We start from the raw sequence: 18135 nt of genomic DNA on the forward strand, positions 1-18135 counted from the left end.
TACAGAATTTATTAAAATTAGGACTAGATGCCATCTTGGCATCTCTCTTGTTACACCTTCCTTTCATTCAAGTGCAACTATTGGTAAGAATTTAGTAACATTTCTTTCATAAACCTTTATTTAGAGGTATGAATTTGACTGTAAAAATTAGGCTGAAATATAGCAGTGGAAGTGTCAAACTGAGCTAGGGATAAATATAACGCAGATACATAGATGTGCTCAGTACCGATTTCCTTCACACTCCAGACGCCCACTGCAGTTTGCAATCAAGGAATTTGAAGAGCAGCCAGGAAGGGCATATTATACCCACAGAGATCTCAATACACACTTATCAGAAAAGCTGTTTTTCTATCAGATAAATTTAACAAAGAAACATCACAGTAAGAACAGTGGCTACGTGCTGAACAGAAAGTATCTGTCCATTCTATTGCAGTCTTATTCCTGCGGCACCATAATCCTGAAAGGAAAGAGTATATTTCACAGCACCCTTAAGCTACAGTCCTGATGTAAGAAATAGATTCATAGATTCCAAGGCCAGAAGGGACCATTGTGATCATCTAGTCTGACCTCCTGTGTAACACAGGCCAGAGAACTTCCCCAGAATCATTCCTAGAGCTGAGCTTTTAGAAAAAACAGCCAATTTCAAAGTTATTGGTGATGGAGAATCCACTATGACCTTTGGTAAATTATTCCAGTGGTTAATTACTCCCACTCTTAAAATTTCACATCTTATTTCCAGTCTGAATTTGTTTAGCGTCAACTTCTAGCTATTGGATGTATTAGACATTTCTCTGCTAGACTGAAGAGCCCATTAGTAAATATTTGTTCCCCAGACAGGTACTTACAGACTGTGATCAAGTCAACCCTTAACATTCTCTTTGTTAAACTAAATAGACTAAGCTCCTTGAGTCTATCGCTATAAGATGTCTACTAATCCTTTAACCATGTCGGTGGCTCTTCTCTGACCCTCTCCAATTTATCAAAATCCTTCTTGAATCGTGGACACCAGAACTGGACATAGGATTCCAGCAGCCGTCGCACCAGTGTCGAATACAGAGATAAAATAATCTGTCTACTCCTACTCGAGATTCCCGTTTATGCATCCCAGGATTGCATTAGCCCTTTTGGCCACAGCATCGCACTCGGAGCTTATGTTCAGCTGAGTATCTACCACAACCACAAATCTTTTTTTGGAGTCACTGCTTTCCAGGATAGAGTCTCCCATCCTGTAAGTATGGCCTGTATGGTTTGTTCCTAAATGTATACATTTAGCTATATTAAAATGCATATTGCTTGCCTGTGCCCAGTTTGCCAAGCAATTCAGATTGCTCTGTACCAGTGACCTTCCCTCTTCATTATTTACCACTACCCCAACTTTTGTGTCGTCTGCAAACTTTATCAGTGATGATTTTAAGTTTTCTTCTGGGTTTTTAATAAAAATGTAAAAAAGCATAGGGCCAAGAACTGATCCTTGCAGGACACCACTGGAAACACAGCTGTTCAATGCAATTCCCTGTTTACAGTTACATTTTTGAGATTCATAAGCCTGCTTTTAATCCATTTAATGTGTGCCATGTCAATTTGATATTTTTCTAGTGTTTTTAATCAAAATTTCATGCAACATCAGGTCACACACATTACAGAAGTCTACTACATCAACACTATTACCTTTATCAATAAACTTTTAATTTCATCAAAAAAGATATCAAATTAGTTTGATAGGATCTATTGCCATAATCTCACACTGACTGACAATTATATTACCCTCCTTTAATTCTTTATTAATCATATCCTTTATCTTGCCCAGGATCAACGCCAAACTGACAAACCTACAATTCCACGGGTGATGATATTTACCTTTTTTAAATATTGGCACAACATTAGCTTTCTTCCAGTCTTCTGGATGTTCCAAGACTTATTGAAAATCAACATTAGTGATCCAGCAAGCTCCTCAACCAGCTCTTTTAAAACTCTTGGATGCAAGTTTTTTTGGACCTGCTTTTTTTGAAATGTCTAATTTTAGTAGCTGCTGTTTAACATCCTCCAAAGAGACTAGTGGAATGGAAAGAATGTTATCACTATCATATGAGACTGTGTCATCTGTATTTTCTCCAGATACAGAACAGAAATATTTATTGAACACTTCTGCCTTTTCTGCATTATTATTGATACTTCTATCATTTCCATCTAGTAACAGACCAGTACCATTGTCAGGATTCTTTTTGTTCTGAATACACTTTAAAAATCTCCTTATTGTTCTTAACTCTGTTGGCCATGGATTTCTCCTTGTCTCCCTTTGGTTCCCTTATCAAATTTCTACAATTCCTAGCTTCTGATTTATACTCATTACTGTCAACTTCCCCTTTCTTCCATTTGTATATGCGCATACACACACACACATACACAGAGTTCTGTACAGCTGCCTTCACTTCCCTGCTAAACCAGGTCATTTTTTAAACCAGTATGACCCTTCTTCCTCAATTGTGGCTTTTTGGGCATCTAGTAAGTGTTCTTAAACAATTCTCACTTATCATTCACATTTTTCTGATTAAATTCTTCCTCCCAATTGATTTGGCTCATAATTGTTTTCAGCTTTGTGAAACTGGCCCTTTTAAAGCACCAAGTGTGTGTGCATATAGGTGTATAAAAACTGGTTTGGACTTTGTAACGGACTTGTGACAACTCCTCTTGTTACAAAATTTCAAGATTGCTGCACATTGGAATAATGGTGTTTCTGATTTACTCTTTAATAGTTCATTAATGGTGAATATATAGTAAAGTATATACTCTATTTTCACGTAGGCATCTTCCCTGTATCTTATACCAGATCTAAGATTTTCAGTGGTATCATAAAACACTATACTCTGCAACACCAATTATGTGCTGTACTCTGATCTGCTTCAATGTAAAAGCACTGAAGTCGTCAGTCCCATGGACACCGAACAGTCCAGAGACAGAAGCAGGTCTCCTTCAGTAAACTGCTTGTGATGGTGTGGGATTCACCCCCACTCTCATGGAATTAGCTCGTCCAGCCTCAGGAGTGCTTTCTGCAGGCCAGTGTCCCACTGCCGCTGGCCCCCCATCTTCCTCCCAGACCCGGTGCTCTGTTATCTGGTGTGCTGCCCCCTTGCTGTAACCCCTCACTCTCAGGATCTCCCCTCCCCAGGGAACCCCCACCCACTATCCCCATATCGCCTCAGTCTACTCATCACCCGCAAGGTTGGGTTTGGACCTGCTGCCTTTGCCTACCCCTGGGCTGCCCTCTGCAACCCCCAGGATCTCTTGGCCTTCTGCTAGGCCACAGCCTGGGGCTTTCCAGGATGGAGCTCACCAGCTCCTCTGCCTTTCCCCTGCCCTGCTTCATTCAGGTACTCTGCTCAGGTCCCTGCAGCCAAGTCTGTCTCCCTCTACAGCTAGAGAGAGGGACTCTCTGCCAGCTCCTGGCTCACTGGTCTTTTATAGGGCCAGCTGTGGCCTGATTGGGGAGTGGCCACAGCTGTGGCCTGACTGGGGCGTGGCCGGCCGTGGCCACAGCTGTGGCCTGATTGGGGCGTGGCCACAGCTGTGGCCTGATTGGGGCGTGGCCACAGCTGTGGCCTGATTGGGGCGTGGCCACAGCTGTGGCCTGATTGGGGCGTGGCCACAGCTGTGGCCTGATTGGGGCGTGGCCACAGCTGTGGCCTGATTGGGGCGTGGCCACAGCTGTGGCCTGATTGGGGCGTGGCCACAGCTGTGGCTGTTTCCCCAATCAGCGGTGGCTTGCCGCTTTCCTATCAGCAGCCCTCTCCCAGGGCTGATTTCAAGCCCTTCAGGGCAGGAGCAGGTGACCACCCCACTACAGTGACACATGTCAATACACAGAGAAGTCTGCATTTTCAAGAAGCATGTGGTTAGAGTGCCTCGTGTACATTCCACTTGGAAAACAAGGAATGTATCTTCTATTGTCATCAGGAATTCAATATTCGCTGCTCACCTGAGATTCCTGCCAAAATGTTGTGTCAAGTATTTCAGTGTAATAGCAGCTCTGGAGTAACCCAGAAGTCCTTGTCATTCACTTAGGATTCAGAATGCCAATTTCCCTTCTCAAACCGTTTTTTCTTTTTCTTCTTTTGGGAGGTGGGGGGGAGGTTAATTTGGTAGCATGTATTTTCTTGATCATATCCACATTAAACCATCCGGCTGTGTTTGTTCTTTGCCTGACTTTCACAGGCCCTACTAATGTCAAGCCTTTGAGGAAACAATTTTCGAACTCCGCTGTTTGCATAATAATGCCAGCTCCTCCCTGCTCCCCTCCCTCTCCCCTGCCCCCCAGTGCAATGTCACAAAGGCCACATGGCACTGTTTCACTCTCAAGCTGTCTAAGGCCATTCATAAAATTATACTCATAACATGTGCAGCTGGGAATTCAGGATTCCATAATTAAGGGCTGGCAAATGGATATTAATCGACAAGCACCATGCAGGATTCCTCATGCTACACAATAAAGGCCACTGCTCTTGCAATCTAGGAGCTGGGTCGTGCCATTAAGGCATAGTCCTGAGTAGGCAGTGATACAGGAGGCCGCGTTTCCCCTGGAATTCCTAGGGGGCAGCATTTTATGGCATCATGCACTGCATGAGCTCCCCCAGTGCCACCTGTGCTAACGGTACGAAGCCATCTCAACCCTCTCTGACCCTTTCAGGTGGCTGAGCTACAGCGGTGCCCACAGTCTGGGGTGGCCTCTGTGATTGCTGAGCCCTGGCACCAATATCTTAAGTGGGAAACGCACTTCCTCCACTCCCTGTCCTCCCTCACCCCTCAACCCCCCACACCCACCTAGGGGCCAGCCAAGGAGAACCAGGAAAAACCACGTGGAGACACCATGCCCAGGACAGCTGGTGGGCAAGAGCTCTATCCTTTGAGGGAGACAGTCTCAGACGATGAGGGGCGTGGCAGCGCCTTATTGCAGTGGACAATTACTGGTGTCCGAGGAGTGAGTTCTAAGGGGGATTCTGAATGCAGGGGGCTCACCTGGTACCAAGGAGATAGGAGGGAGCTGCAGGCACAAGGGACCACAGTCTCTGCTCCACTATAGCCCCTCAGAGTGGCTCTGCCAACACACAGAGGACAGGAACCCTGCACTTCTGGCCAGCGGGGAACTGGTCCTGTCTAGAGAGAAACCCCAGGTGGCACAGAGCAAGCATAATGGCTCCCTCAAGCAGGGCATGTGGCCAGAACCTGACTCACCCACTGGCAAGTCATTTGGGAAGGGTGACAGGACAGAAGCCAGGTGGCAGAGGGGCCCAAAAAGAAGTGAGAGGGGAGAAGGTCAAGGCTGGGGCTGTGGATGGCACATTTGGAGACAAGAGGGGAGGAGGGAAATGGGATGATGTTTGGAGAGGGAGGTGGAAATAAGGGCACAGAAGAACATCCAGGAAGGTAGCTGGAAGTGAAGGGGGAAGCAGTGAATGGGGGAGCAAGAAGAGCCTGCAGGTGGAGGAGACAGGGTCTGGGGTCAGAGAGAAACCTCAGTGTCAGGAACCAGAATGAAGGAAGAGAGGGTGGAGCAGGGTGACAGGAAGTAGCTCGCACCAGATCCAGTCACTTCTTTCCACAGATGCTGGTGAGGTGGACAAAGCAGAGGGGCTGGGGCTGGGCATGCAGGAATTGCTGAGGGTGACAGAACTGGGCTCAAGGGGGCAGGGGGGCTGCTCTAAAAAAAGGTGACAAGAACAAGCTGACAGAAGAGGATGCGAGCAAGGAGCCTGCATTTTTTCCCAGCACACTCAGCAGAGCGCGCTCAGGAGGCAGCCATGCCAGGACTGAAGGGCAGTGAGAGCAGGGCAGGCAGGGAGGAGTTCCCCCAAGCAACCGGAGGATGTAAGGAGAAGAGGGCTGGTGCTCAGAGGGGCTGACCACACAGACTATCCCTGCCATGGGAGTCCTGGGAGAAGGGGGAAAGAGGAAGAACAAAGAGAAGAAAAATGAGGCCAGGAAGAGGGAACTCAGAGCAGCAACTGGTAAAGCCAGCAGGACCGGCTTTAGGAAGTGCAGGACCCAATTCGAACACTTTCGGCGGTGCCTTGGCAGGGATGACTTAAAAAGAAAAAAGTGTAAAAAAAAAAGCCTTCCATTTCTTCCATGTATTATTTACTTTCCATAACTATATAAATAATAAAATTGTATATTATGTACATTGCATCATATACGCTGTTGACTGGTTATTAATGACTGCTGTTTCACATATGTGGGTCCCCGCCACTCCCTGGGGGTGTGCACATGTGTGGGTCCCAGCTGCTTCCTGCCCCCCTCATTGAAGCAGGTGTGCAGGTTACTGCCTTGGGAACTGCAGGGCAGCAGTGGACATGGGGCTGGTTCGACGCAGGGCAGGGGCTGACTGGAGGCAGGGTCTGGCTGCAGGCAGGGCAAAGGGTGTGGGGCTGGCTGGAGACAGGGGAGTGTGGGGCGGGCTGGCTTCAGGCAGGGGGGTGCAGCAGGGGTTGGTTGGAGACAGGGCAGGGCAGGCAGTGCAGGGCTGGTGCGGGCAGGGGTGTGGGGGGGGGCTGGCTGGAGACGGCAGGGGGTTTTGTAGGGGCTGGCTGTGGGCAGGGGGTGCAGAGCTGGCTGCAGGCGGGGGGCCGGGGCTGATGCAGGCTATGCAGGGGGTGCAGCAGAGGCAGCTGGAGCCCTGGCCCTTTAAATAGTCCCCAAGCCCCCCGCTATCCCAGGGCTCTGGGGGCTATTTAAAGGGCCTGGGGTGCCCCTGCTTCTACCGTGCCCTGGACCTTTTAAATAGCTGCGGGAGCCCTGGGGAATGCATGGGGGCGGCAGGGCTCCGGCAGCTATTTAAAGGAACAGGGTGGCATAGGCAGCTGGAGCCCTGGCCCTTTAAATAGCCCCAGAGCCCCCTGCTACCCCAGGGCTCTGGGGGCTATTTAAAGGGCCCAGAGCTCCAGCCGGGGACACGAGGCTTGCCGCGCTTCGGCCAGAGCTCCAGCCAGGAGAGCGGGGCCACGGGGCTTGCCGCGCTCCGGCCAGAGCTCCAGCCGGGGCCGCGGGGCTTGTTGCGCTCCAGCCAGAGCTCCAGCTGGGAGAGGGGGGCTGTGGGGCAGCTGCGCTCCCGCCACCGCTTTGGTCAGGGGAGCGGGGCCATGGAAGACCCCGGAGCAGACCGCAGCAAGTAAAAAAAATTTAAAAGGTGCTTAAGGCGCGGGGCCTGATTCCCAGGAATCGGGCGAATCAGCCTAAAGCCGGCCCTGAAAGCCAGGTCTAAAGAGCAAGAAGGGCAGTGAGCTGATTGACTCAGGCCTGGGAAGGCCAATAAGGAAGCCAGAGAGAGGCAGGAAGAACCAGCTGAGTCTGGAGGGTGGGAGCTGGCCTTGCCAAGGCTAAGGGCAGATTACTTGGATGGAGGCAAAGAGGTATGGGCAGGGAGGGAAAGGCAGACAGGAGCGAAAGGCTTGTGCAGGCAAGAAAGGCTAGAAGGCATGTGAACAGCCTGGCTGTAGATGGTGCAGGAGAGGCCCCCAGGAGCCAGTGCGGGAGCAAGAAGGTGGCAGGAGAATGGGATCCTGACACTGAGAGTGGGGGTTAATTTGCTGGAGCCCCGGAGCAGGCATCCAGAGGCAGCAGAGGTGAAGGGAGGAGGAGAGAAGGAAAGGTGCCAAGTGGACTGTGGATCTGGAGAAGAGGCGTTGTGAGGGCACATGTCACTCCAGGCTAAACAGCTTCCACTGTAACCAGAGCAGGAGCTCATCAAGCAAGGATTCCTGTAACACTTCTCCTCTGACCAGGGCTGTGAGCAGCCTCCACAGCCTGCCCTACAGGCACAGCTGGCAGCAGACAAGCCCGGCTTCATGCCTCCTTGTAAAAACCACAGCAGAGGTTCCACTAGCAGCCTGCTAGCTATCTGCGGGTCACCCTGCCACCATCTCCACACCATAACCCAGGCCTACGGACAAGCAGCTCTGTGGGAGACCAGCCATGTCCTCAACCCTGACCATCCACTTCAGCATTAAACTGCTCACTGGCCCCTGAGAATTTGGGTGGAGAAACAGGAGTGTCAGCTGCATGCATCAGTTCTCTCAATGTGGAATGAAAACCTTCGCTTCTTACTTAGGCATTTCTCATCTGAACAAATCTTGCATGTCTGCAGACTCTACTGCAGCAAGCGGCACATCTCCCCAGAAGGATGTAGCTGGCTGGATCTCTTTCCAGCAATACACCCCACAAACATCAAGCTTATAGCCACTGGGACTTGGTATTCTGATTGTCTGACAGTAGTGCCATGCACTGTGCTTGGTGCTGTACACATACAAAATAAGAGATTGTTCAGCCTAAGAGCTGTTTAGGGAGGGACTAACAGGATAGATAAGAGGGTGGGGTGGGGGAAATAAAATAACATTGTTATCCCTATTGTACAGCCAGAGAGGTATATGAAAGAGAGAGAAATAGAGATCAATCTATATCAAACAAATTGCATCAGTGCACATAACTATAACATACCAGAGAGATTCCTTCGAGGAAAGAATCAAGTTCCTCCAAATTACAGATGCCAACTTTTGCTGGCTCGGGCAAAAACTCTCTGTAATGTTAGTTTTTAACCATTACTAAATATAGGTGCTTTACCCCTCCTCCTCCCCCCCGTCTATGGAAAAGATTGCCATTCCAGAGCTATAGTACCACAACAACATTGCATGCAACCAGTCAAAGCAGGTCACTTTGTAGAGAGAGCCTCTAATATAATTACACTGAAAACTGTTAGGAGATCATTTAAACTAGCTACCTGAGATAGGAACTAAGGTAGCCTGGGTGGGCGTTTCCTTATAGCTCTCTAGTCTGTATTTTGCCTCCAGATTAGATCAATATACTGTATGGATAAAATTTCTAGCAACCGTGTGCTTAAGTGACTTAATGAGTTTCTTAATTTAGGATTGGCGTTTACCACAGCTTCTAGAACAAACTATCCACTACTGACTTTATACAAATAAGTGATTTTTTTCTTATGCTATCTGAAGGCAAAGGGATGGGGAGATGGATGGGAGTACAATATAAACGGCTTATTCTCTCAGTTTTACTTCCAATTCTCACACCTCAACAGCAACACAAAGAGGAAAATGGGGAAAGAATAGGCTAATGGAGAAGTGACACGTGAAAACCTGCCATCACTACCAGTATCTTTCACCGACCTGAAGAAGAGCTCTGGGCAAGCTGGAAATCTTCTCTTTCCCCAACAGAAGTTGGTCCAGTAAAATACATGTTCTCACCCACCTTGTCTCTCTGTTGCCTCTACAGTCAATTTACTTTGCTGAACTACTTTTTCATGAGCTCCTTCCTCACATTTCACAGAACTTTCAGCCCCAGACACCCCCAAGTAAGGCATTTGGAGAAAACAGTGTGTTGCTCTTTAGGAATTGTAACACTCTACTCTTATTCCCAGTAGACACCTTTCCTGATTATGACAGGATAATACATCCATTAGAACAAATCAGATCCCTATCAAGACATAGCCTTCCACATGCTGGTGACAGGAAGAGAGGAGGAACACATACAAACAACAGATGAGCCACAATATTTGTATAGATGTATTTCTAAGATAGATTCTTCAAGAGTTTATGTTTTGCTTTAAATAAGCAGCGAGAGAACGCTAAACTATAGATTCAGAGGTTCAGCAGTTGTATTTACAATAGTCTGTCTGTGCAAATAGGTGTTCATGGGTTTCCAGCAAGCTGATAAAGATAAAGATTGGGATGTTTTACACAGTGGTCTAATTTCCTCTCCATAAACATGTGTACCTGACACTCAAAGAAGTTACACACACACATAGTAAAAGGAGAATAGCTGCCTATTCACAGTGACACGGAGACTTGTAACTTAATTCCATTCTAGACATTTAGACTTCTTCAGCAGCATGTGGAATGCTTATTAAAAAAAAAAAAAAAAAAAAGAGAGAGAACATCATGTCATCAAGAAACAAATCCCAGCATACTAGAGTATGGCACAAATAAGCATCATGTAAGGCATAATTTGAAATGAAGAAAACCTCTTGGAAAAATACATTTCACTAGTTTAAAATGGACTATCCTGCCTGATGAAATGGTATTTACTACAAGCACGGTCTGAAGCAAGATAATGGAGCAAACCACTCAAGCTTTTTTCCTCCATTTGGGAATCCCAAGTGATAGGCTCTCCAGTTCTCTCCCACATCATCGTACACAAAAATTGCAACTATTCCCTCTCACTGGTACAATATGTGGAAAACCAGAATGAAGTTCACAATCAGAAGAGGAAAAAGAAAACCTTAAAAATAATGCTGGAAGAACATTGCAATTTGGCTGCCCAAAATAGAACCCATACATGCCACCAAATGCAAATTATAAGTTTGCAAAAGCAACCAGTGGAATTATAAAGTAAAAGAGCTTTTTAAAAAGTGTTTTAATGACAGTGAGCTTTGGGGGGAGGGGAGGGAAGGAAATAAATATTTTCAGTCCTGGGTCCCGCTAAGTGTCATTCTGTTCTGCTAAAATAATAATACTCGGCACATGCAGCAATTCACATTTTCAAAACACAGTCCAAATGCCAACTAACTACAATTCCCTTCACTGCTATAGGGAAGGTACGTATTATTTTAAAAATACATTCAATTTCCATCATTCTTGCATAAACCAGTTAACTCTCGTCTAACTGTGACTAAATCATGGCTGTTTAAGAAGATATAAATGATACTCCATATACAGTTAGCTGTGCTCTGTAGACAGAGCGCAAATTGGTTTGAGACTCAGTTCACACAGCAGCCAGAAGACCCTCTCGGTATCTATATGAATCCTTTGATTCCATTTTCTAAAATTCTCAGGTACATTTTTTAAACATTAAATGACTCAGGTCCATCCTGCCCCTTTCTAGGAATCCAGAAGGGCAGGTGACATTTAAATCTTTGATTAATATTTGAAAAATGTGGCATGAATGGGCTTTGGAAAAAGTCAAACATTCCCGGATCAGCAAAGTCATATTTCTTCCATTACATCCCACACAGAATTACTTGTGTGTGTGTGTGCGCGTGCGCGCGCAAGAAGGCAGCAAGCGGGAGAAACTAAAGAAGTAAAAGTGTCAGTCATGTCTCCTGATTGGACTTCTCTTGATCAAGAGTGAGGTTCCTTAGCTAAAGCACTAAACAGGATCATTTCACATGTAAATCATTTTTGTCACAATTATGCAGGTCAGGGACAAACAAAACAACAACCGGATGGTCATGATATTAGCCCTCTGGCAGTCCACACTTTGTGCCATGTGAATCTGCCCCTTGATACAGCAGTCCTAAAATATTTAAGCACCATTGCCATCCCAACACTCTGCCCCCTCTATCCTTTTTTTAAAAAAATATATATTGCTTTATTTCAAACTACCGCCACCAAATGAATCATGACAATTACACACAAAGCTCAGACCAGAGCCTCTAACCACTTGGGGCAGTTGTGAACATTCAGTTTCAGACTGGAATGGTGATTCACACTTAAACATCAACTAGTTTGAAGTTTCAAAAATAAAATCTACCCCTAAAATGGACATTTTTCTTTGTAAAAACCTCTGTGTTTTGATTATTTATTTCAACAACTAAAGCAAATACCTAGATATATTTAAACCATTTGCACAGTTTTCTATTTCAGAATTCATTTGTACACCATATTAATGCTCCTTTTCCTCTTAAAAGGGTAGCAAACTGTTTAATGGGGGATTCCAGCACTACAGAGACACAGTAGCTTTCAGCCTGGAATTTTCTAATTCGATATTTTAAAAGTTGCTAAAATCTAGGGTTTTCCTTTTGAAAATTGTGAAAGATCACTGTTCTCCCAGTCATTCTGAGATTAGATCCACAAGTGTAATTCTGGCAGATATTCCTTGCCCCTATCTCCTGAACAACTGTTCCATGTTCACAGAAAACACTAAAAGAGGATCAGGACATGCCACGGGCAAGGAAGGATTTTAAATGAAGACAAGTTTCATAAAAGTGCAGCAGGTTTCCAGATTATTAGAAACAGGGTCTTTTTTTTTTTAAAAAATTGCATTGCTTTGATTGAATTGCAAAAATCTAGATCTGTATGCATTAGACATTTACTTTTCTGATTTACTTTAACAAATACAATATTCCATTGAAGTTTTGCCATTAAATAGAATAGTAAAATATTTTTAAATGTTCTACTAATTAGATTTGAAGACTTCTCTAATTAGCTCACCCAGTGCATTGTTCTAGATTATACTAATGTTATACATTTTGATTTTTAAAAATAATATTGAAAACAAAAGAAGACTTTTCAAATAAAGGAACTGGAAATTTAAAACATTGTGAACATTGAATTGAGTTATTTAAACTAATCTGTTTTATTTCTGCCAAATACACATTATATGAAAGTTAATATTAACAGATTTTGTTTTGTTCAAATTTCACAATTCACAGTTTTCTAAAGTTTATTATTATTAACTATGCATTCAGCATCTGCAGTTAAGAATCGAAGCATAAAAACCATAATTACAGGACCTCTTTTTTTTTTTTTTTTTAAACACAGCTTCTCATTCAGCAAATTCTTGAAACAATATGATTTTAAGCAAATGAAGCACTCTCTTTTACCAGAGAAATTAAAGTTGACATGATAAAAAGTGGGTTTTTTTTTTAATTAGTTTGTCTATGCACAATGTAGTACATACAAACAAAAAACAATTGGGATACTGTTTTCTTTAACATTCTTATAGGAGGCAAAAATCCCTTGCAGTAGAGAGAACACAATTACTGATTTTTAACTCATGAAAGACAAATTTATAAGCTCTCCTGCATTACTTCATGCTATTTTTCACTACCTCCAGCCCTGTAACCTCCAACCCTTCTACATTACCATGAGGAGGTGTATAGAAAGTGGAGTTTGCAGTGCTACTTCTGACTATTTTACACTATTCTTTAGCTACATAAAAACATACAGATGAGAATGAGAGTTATTTTTGTTTCTGTTTTTGAAATCTAATTCTTAAAAAGGTTAAAGGAAATTTTAACTAAACACAGTACAGATAATAAAACTTATTATTTACACATCAAGACATATTGCAGATACATTTCAATAACAGGCATAACAGAGGTTTTCCCTCTTTATTAAATCCAAACACTACAATGCTACACTTTCAGTCCAAACATATCACAACATAAAAAGTATCAAACAAAACCATAAAACACAAAACAAATTTGGACCAAAAGATTTAAAAATAATACATCTAATTAACCTGGGACAAAGCTAGCATTTAGGGGAAGTTCTCTGCAGTTTTATTCAATAGTTTTACATTCACATAGCATCAGAACTGTAGAATAGTATCAGCCTGTGTGTAACATGGAAAGTTTTCAGATCCTACACAGCTAACTCAGACAAAACTCCCTGCAAAGTCAATGGCAATTTTGCCAGAGCAAGGGGCATTGGGCAGGGTCCTGTGCGTGCAGGTTAAGGGTCCCCAAATATTGGCGCCGTTGACATCAATGGAAGTTTTGCTGCATCAATGGAAGTCACTGCACAAATTCTAATTCTTACAAGTCTTAGAATAGTTCGTGGATTTTCTACCAAGAAAAACTAAATGTAAGCCTGTGTAAGCCTTTATTCCATGATAAAACTCATGTTATAAAAAAACAGGATGAAATGCCCAAGCTAACTAATATTAGGCCAAAGACACCTTTATATTAACAACAGTTTTTTTCAGAGATCAAAAAATGATTTGATCAAATCCAAACATGAGCTCAACAATCTGAGGAAACCAAGTAACCAAACTGAAATAGAACCCTCAGGGACAGCTGAACATATAGCAGAAAAAGGCAAAAGAAATATCAGATTCTCTCTCTCTCTCAACTGTTCAGTGGTTTTTTTTTCAGGGATCCCCAAGCTTTTATGGCAGGTAAAGAGGAATTCACTGTTCACATCTTTTTGCTTTGTGTAACATATGTAACAGACCTGGAAGCTAATACACCCCCAGAGAACTGCCCTTCTAACTAACTGGGCTCTAGCTCGATCATTCCTAAAGAAGTCCTAAGAGTGCAAGAACACTGAAAAACTTACTGTAAAGATTTCATTTCTTTGAAATATTTGAGAGTTAATCTTTTTTATTTCCAGGTAAAATTGTGCATGCTCACTGCATAAGAACCCAGAACACTGTCACATCTTTCACATATGTGCATTAGCAACAACCAACAATATCAACCCAGTGCCAGACATTAGCCATTTCTCACCAAATTTCATCAAGCTGCCTAGGTTAATTTTCCATGTACCGTATTCTAAAAATAATACTTGACAATCACACTGAAAATACCCAGCATGAAACTAAAGAAGCAGCACCAGCAAATTAACACATTCAAGAAGAGCCTTTGCATACAATTTGTATAGTGAGCCTGAGTTTTCACTGAGTTCCACTTCAGACATTTCACAGGAGCACATGTTCAAAGAACACTCTGACTGCCGAGCTATAGAATAAATTCTAGACTTTTTTTTTTTTTAAATTACACATTCTACACACCTGGTTAAAAGATTCATTTCAAAGACACTTCAAATCAGCAACATAAATATATTTAGGTGTTTATTATTCTAAAAGAGAACAAGGAAGGAGAAACTTCAGCTTGCAGAAACAAAAGCCTGGATTATTTTTCTTTTGCTAAAACCTCTTTACAAAGCTGGCATTTAATGCAAGCCACATTTTGCAGTCTATTGTGTTCTCCGTTAGGCAACCAAACCATTTTCAATGTGAAATTTGCTTTAAAGCTTTCCCTTTACCCACTGCTGGGGGAGGGGACTCAGAGCAGGAACAGATGCCCTGCCCCTCGCTCTCAGAGCATTGTGAAGTTCACGTCTTGTGACACTTACAAATAACACACACTAGATAATATTGCAAATCCTCCACTGTTCAAAAGGTTTTGCATCTGACTATCAACACGCAAACTATACAACAAACTCTCTAAAACACCTTTTCCCCAATAACAGTTCAACTGTACCATCTCTGCAAGAGGCAGGCCTCTCAGAAAAAGATCACTACTGCCTTTCTATAGTACTGCAGATCTGTGAGAGTGCTTGCAACTATATTTCTCAAGGTAAAAAATGCCCACCACTATATTAGAGGTTTAGCAAGAGATGGCAGCAGATCTTGTACATTTATAAAAGTTTGTGTTAAACAGCTGCCCTAGTAAAATACTACAAGTTGTTTACATTACATTATAACAAAGACAGTACACTGGATTTATTTGGATCAAGGGCTTCACACTCATAACCAAAATGACCACAAAATTTTTTTATTAATATGCTGCGTCCTGAGGGAACAATAGTGACCAAGCAAAGAAGTGTCATACGGCGCAATCAGAATAAAAACTAATTCAAGGAAAATGCAAATAGTAAGTCAGTGATAGAAGAGACCTCATCTGCCCACGCATGAACAGACCACTCCGCATCCATCTAAATGACATGCATTAGATTCTATGCCATCCCCAGAAAGTTCTGTTTACACACGTCCCACACTAGTGCCTTTTGGTTACAAACATTTCAGAACTTTGGCTCATAAGCAGCTGCCACGCCAAAACGGGCTTTTAACTTCTTTAACTCTCAAAACAAATCAAGATGTTGCTCCAAAGCCTTGCGAGATATTGACTAACTTATCCAAAGGACATTTTGTTACCCTCAGCAGAAAGCACTTCAGAGGAAAGAAAAGCAAAAACTAACTAATTGTAATTTTAGCTAGGGAATTTCAGCTGACACAGTAAATATTTACTACTTACTTGCCACAGGAAGTCTTCCACAAAGCCTTTGTTACCATTGTGATCTTTAAAAGGGGGGGGGGGCGCTTTTTGCATTTGGTAAACAAGTTACTGCACTGGGAAGAAATGCTTTCCATCCCAACCCGCGTGGAGAGAGGAAAGCCCATCAGACTTCAAAAGTAAATCAATGGCTAGGGCACGCAGCTAGCCATAATGAAAGTAAAAATGCAACTCTTGCAACTACCTTCAGCACCCTTGCAAACAACCCACTGCCAAGGAGCCAGAGCCGTTCTGGGACTCGCCGCCCCTCACACGGACTCGACACAGAGAACGCATGGAAAGGGATATTTACCTTAGCTTTTTAGGGACCGAGTAATCCACCTCCATGACTTTGCCATGCAGCTCCACTTTACCTTTAAAACACAACAACAAGAGAGACTCAACATCGTCCGAAGCACGGTCTGGGAACGGGGCAGGAAATCTATTCTGCAGCCCGAACTGCGTGGAGAGCCCTGGGGTAGGGGGCCAGCCTGCTGGGGGGTCAGGGGGTGCTGCCTGGGGGCGGGAGGGCGCCCAGGGGTCCCCGCCAGGGACCCCTGACAATAGTACAGTCATTTTCACAAGCAGCACCAAATGGAGAGGCTGGAGTCCGGAGCCCTCAAAATGAAGGACTGGGGCAGCCATGCTTCCACTCCCAGGGCTCCTGCCGCCCACTCCGCTAACCAGAGCTAGCAGGACTTCGCGGGGCTGCGCTCGCTTGCTCGCGGAACACCATGGCAATCTCCCAACAGCCCAGCCCCACATGCCTCCTCTCCTGCTCTCCTCCTGCCTCTCCTTTCCCCCTACCCGGCACGGGGCGCCAGCTCGGCCGGAGTGGCCCGCCGGGGCTGCCAGAGGGTCCCCTGTGTTTCGGGCTGCGTTGGCCTGCGCTGCCGTGTGGCTCCAACTCCCTGGCTGGGCTGCAGTTCGCTCGGGGCCCCCCAGCTGCCTCTCGGCCGCTCTTTGCTCCGCGCCCCCGGCGAGTTAGGTCAGGGCACCTCGTAAAAAGATGCCCGAGGCCTGGAGGGTGGCGAGGGGGCGGCTGGGCGGCAGACCCCGGGCCCCGGCTCCTCTCAATAAAATCGGAGAAAAAAATCAGGGAAAAATAGCCCGGCTGGAGAAAAGCGAGGGAGCGGGGCGGGAGCGGCTGGTCCCGCAGGGCCGGGGCGAGGGGGGACCCGGGTGCCGCGGGCGGGGAGTCGGGGGTCACTGGGCGAGGGACAGGACCCCTGAGAGGCTGGGGGCCAGCAGGGCGTAGGGGAGCTGAGTGGATTCCTGCGGGATCCCCGGGGGGGGGGAGCCGGGGGTCGCGGAGGGGGGTCAGGAAGGGATCCCGGGAGGGGCGGGGAGGGTCCCTGGAGCTCCCTGGACAGGGGGCGCTGGATCCGGGAGGGCGCGCGGGAGAGGGGCGCGCTGGGGCTCCCCGGGGAGAGGGGTCCTCGGGCAGCTGGGGTGTCCCGGGGCAGGGCTGGGAGGGTCCGGGCAGGGCTCAGGGGCGCTCCCCAGCAAGCCGGCGGGGGAGCGGGGCGCCGCGGGTCCTCTGGCCTCGATGCACCCGGGCGCTTACCCGAGAGGGTCTCAATGGCCCGGATGGCCCAGTTCTGGTCCGGGTAATCCACGAAGGCGTAGCCGGACTTGAGCAGGACCTGGCCGGCCAGGGGCAGCTTCCTGTCGCCGAAGAGCTGCCGGAGCTCGTCGGCGGTGGCGGCGGGGCTCAGGTTCCCGATGTAGAGCTTGTTCATCATCCGCCTCTTCGCGGGGAGCCCGCGGCCCCTCCTGCCCGCCGCCGGCACAGACCCGGGCACCGCGCTGCGCCACCCGCCCGCCCGCCGGAGCCTGCAACAGCGCCCCGCAGCCGGGCAGCGGGCGGAGCCGAGCCGAGCCCAGCCCGCGTGTGCCGCCTCCCCCCGCCCTCCCCGGGGACACCGCGCCGAGGACAGCCGCGCCGGCTCCTCCCGCAGCCGCGAGCCCGCCGGGGGCGCAGCGGGGGTCTCCCCGGCCGGCGCCGGGATCCAGCGCCCTCCCCGCCGCCTGCGCGGGCACCATGTGCGGGACGGGCTGGGCTCGCGCGGTGCCCGAGAGCGCAACGCCCGCTGGCCGAGCCCCGCTTCCGCCGGCCGGGTAGCTGCTCCGCGCCCCGGAGCTGGGGAGAGGGGGCGCCCGGGGGCACCGTGCGGGACTAGCCCCGGGCCCCGCGGGCTGGGCCATGGGGAGTCCCCTCGGGGCTAGGCACAGGCGAGACGGGGGTCAGGAAAGCCCCTTTCCGCCCAGCGCTGGAGGCCCCGGGGGCCCAGGGCTAGGAGAGCGCAACGGCCGCCCTGCGCCCCTCGGACGCGCTGGCGACTCTGGTGTGGGGC

The 18135-nt window shown here is 46.9% G+C and overlaps 1 protein-coding gene across 5 annotated transcripts in view; it reads right to left on the reverse strand.

Annotated features, from left to right (window-relative positions):
* Positions 1–17595, reverse strand: part of IGF2BP2 (insulin like growth factor 2 mRNA binding protein 2) — a 107733-nt gene extending 90138 nt beyond the window's left edge. For 4 of the 5 annotated variants that reach the window (XM_030574949.1, XM_030574952.1, XM_030574948.1 and 1 more), the window contains exons 1-2: positions 17346–17595; positions 16092–16152 (exon numbers count right to left, since the gene is read on the reverse strand). In XM_030574949.1, coding sequence (XP_030430809.1) covers positions 16092–16152; positions 17346–17523 — 239 coding nt within the window. In that variant the 5' untranslated portion in view covers positions 17524–17595. Of the gene's footprint in view, positions 1–15760; positions 15814–16091; positions 16153–17345 lie in introns of those variants that run through there. The other variant, XM_030574951.1, reaches the window with a different exon arrangement.
* Between the last annotated feature and the right edge of the window lie 540 nt (positions 17596–18135).

The sequence above is a fragment of the Gopherus evgoodei genome, chromosome 9 (genome assembly GCF_007399415.2).
Source record: "Gopherus evgoodei ecotype Sinaloan lineage chromosome 9, rGopEvg1_v1.p, whole genome shotgun sequence".
NCBI classification, from domain to species: Eukaryota; Metazoa; Chordata; order Testudines; family Testudinidae; genus Gopherus; species Gopherus evgoodei.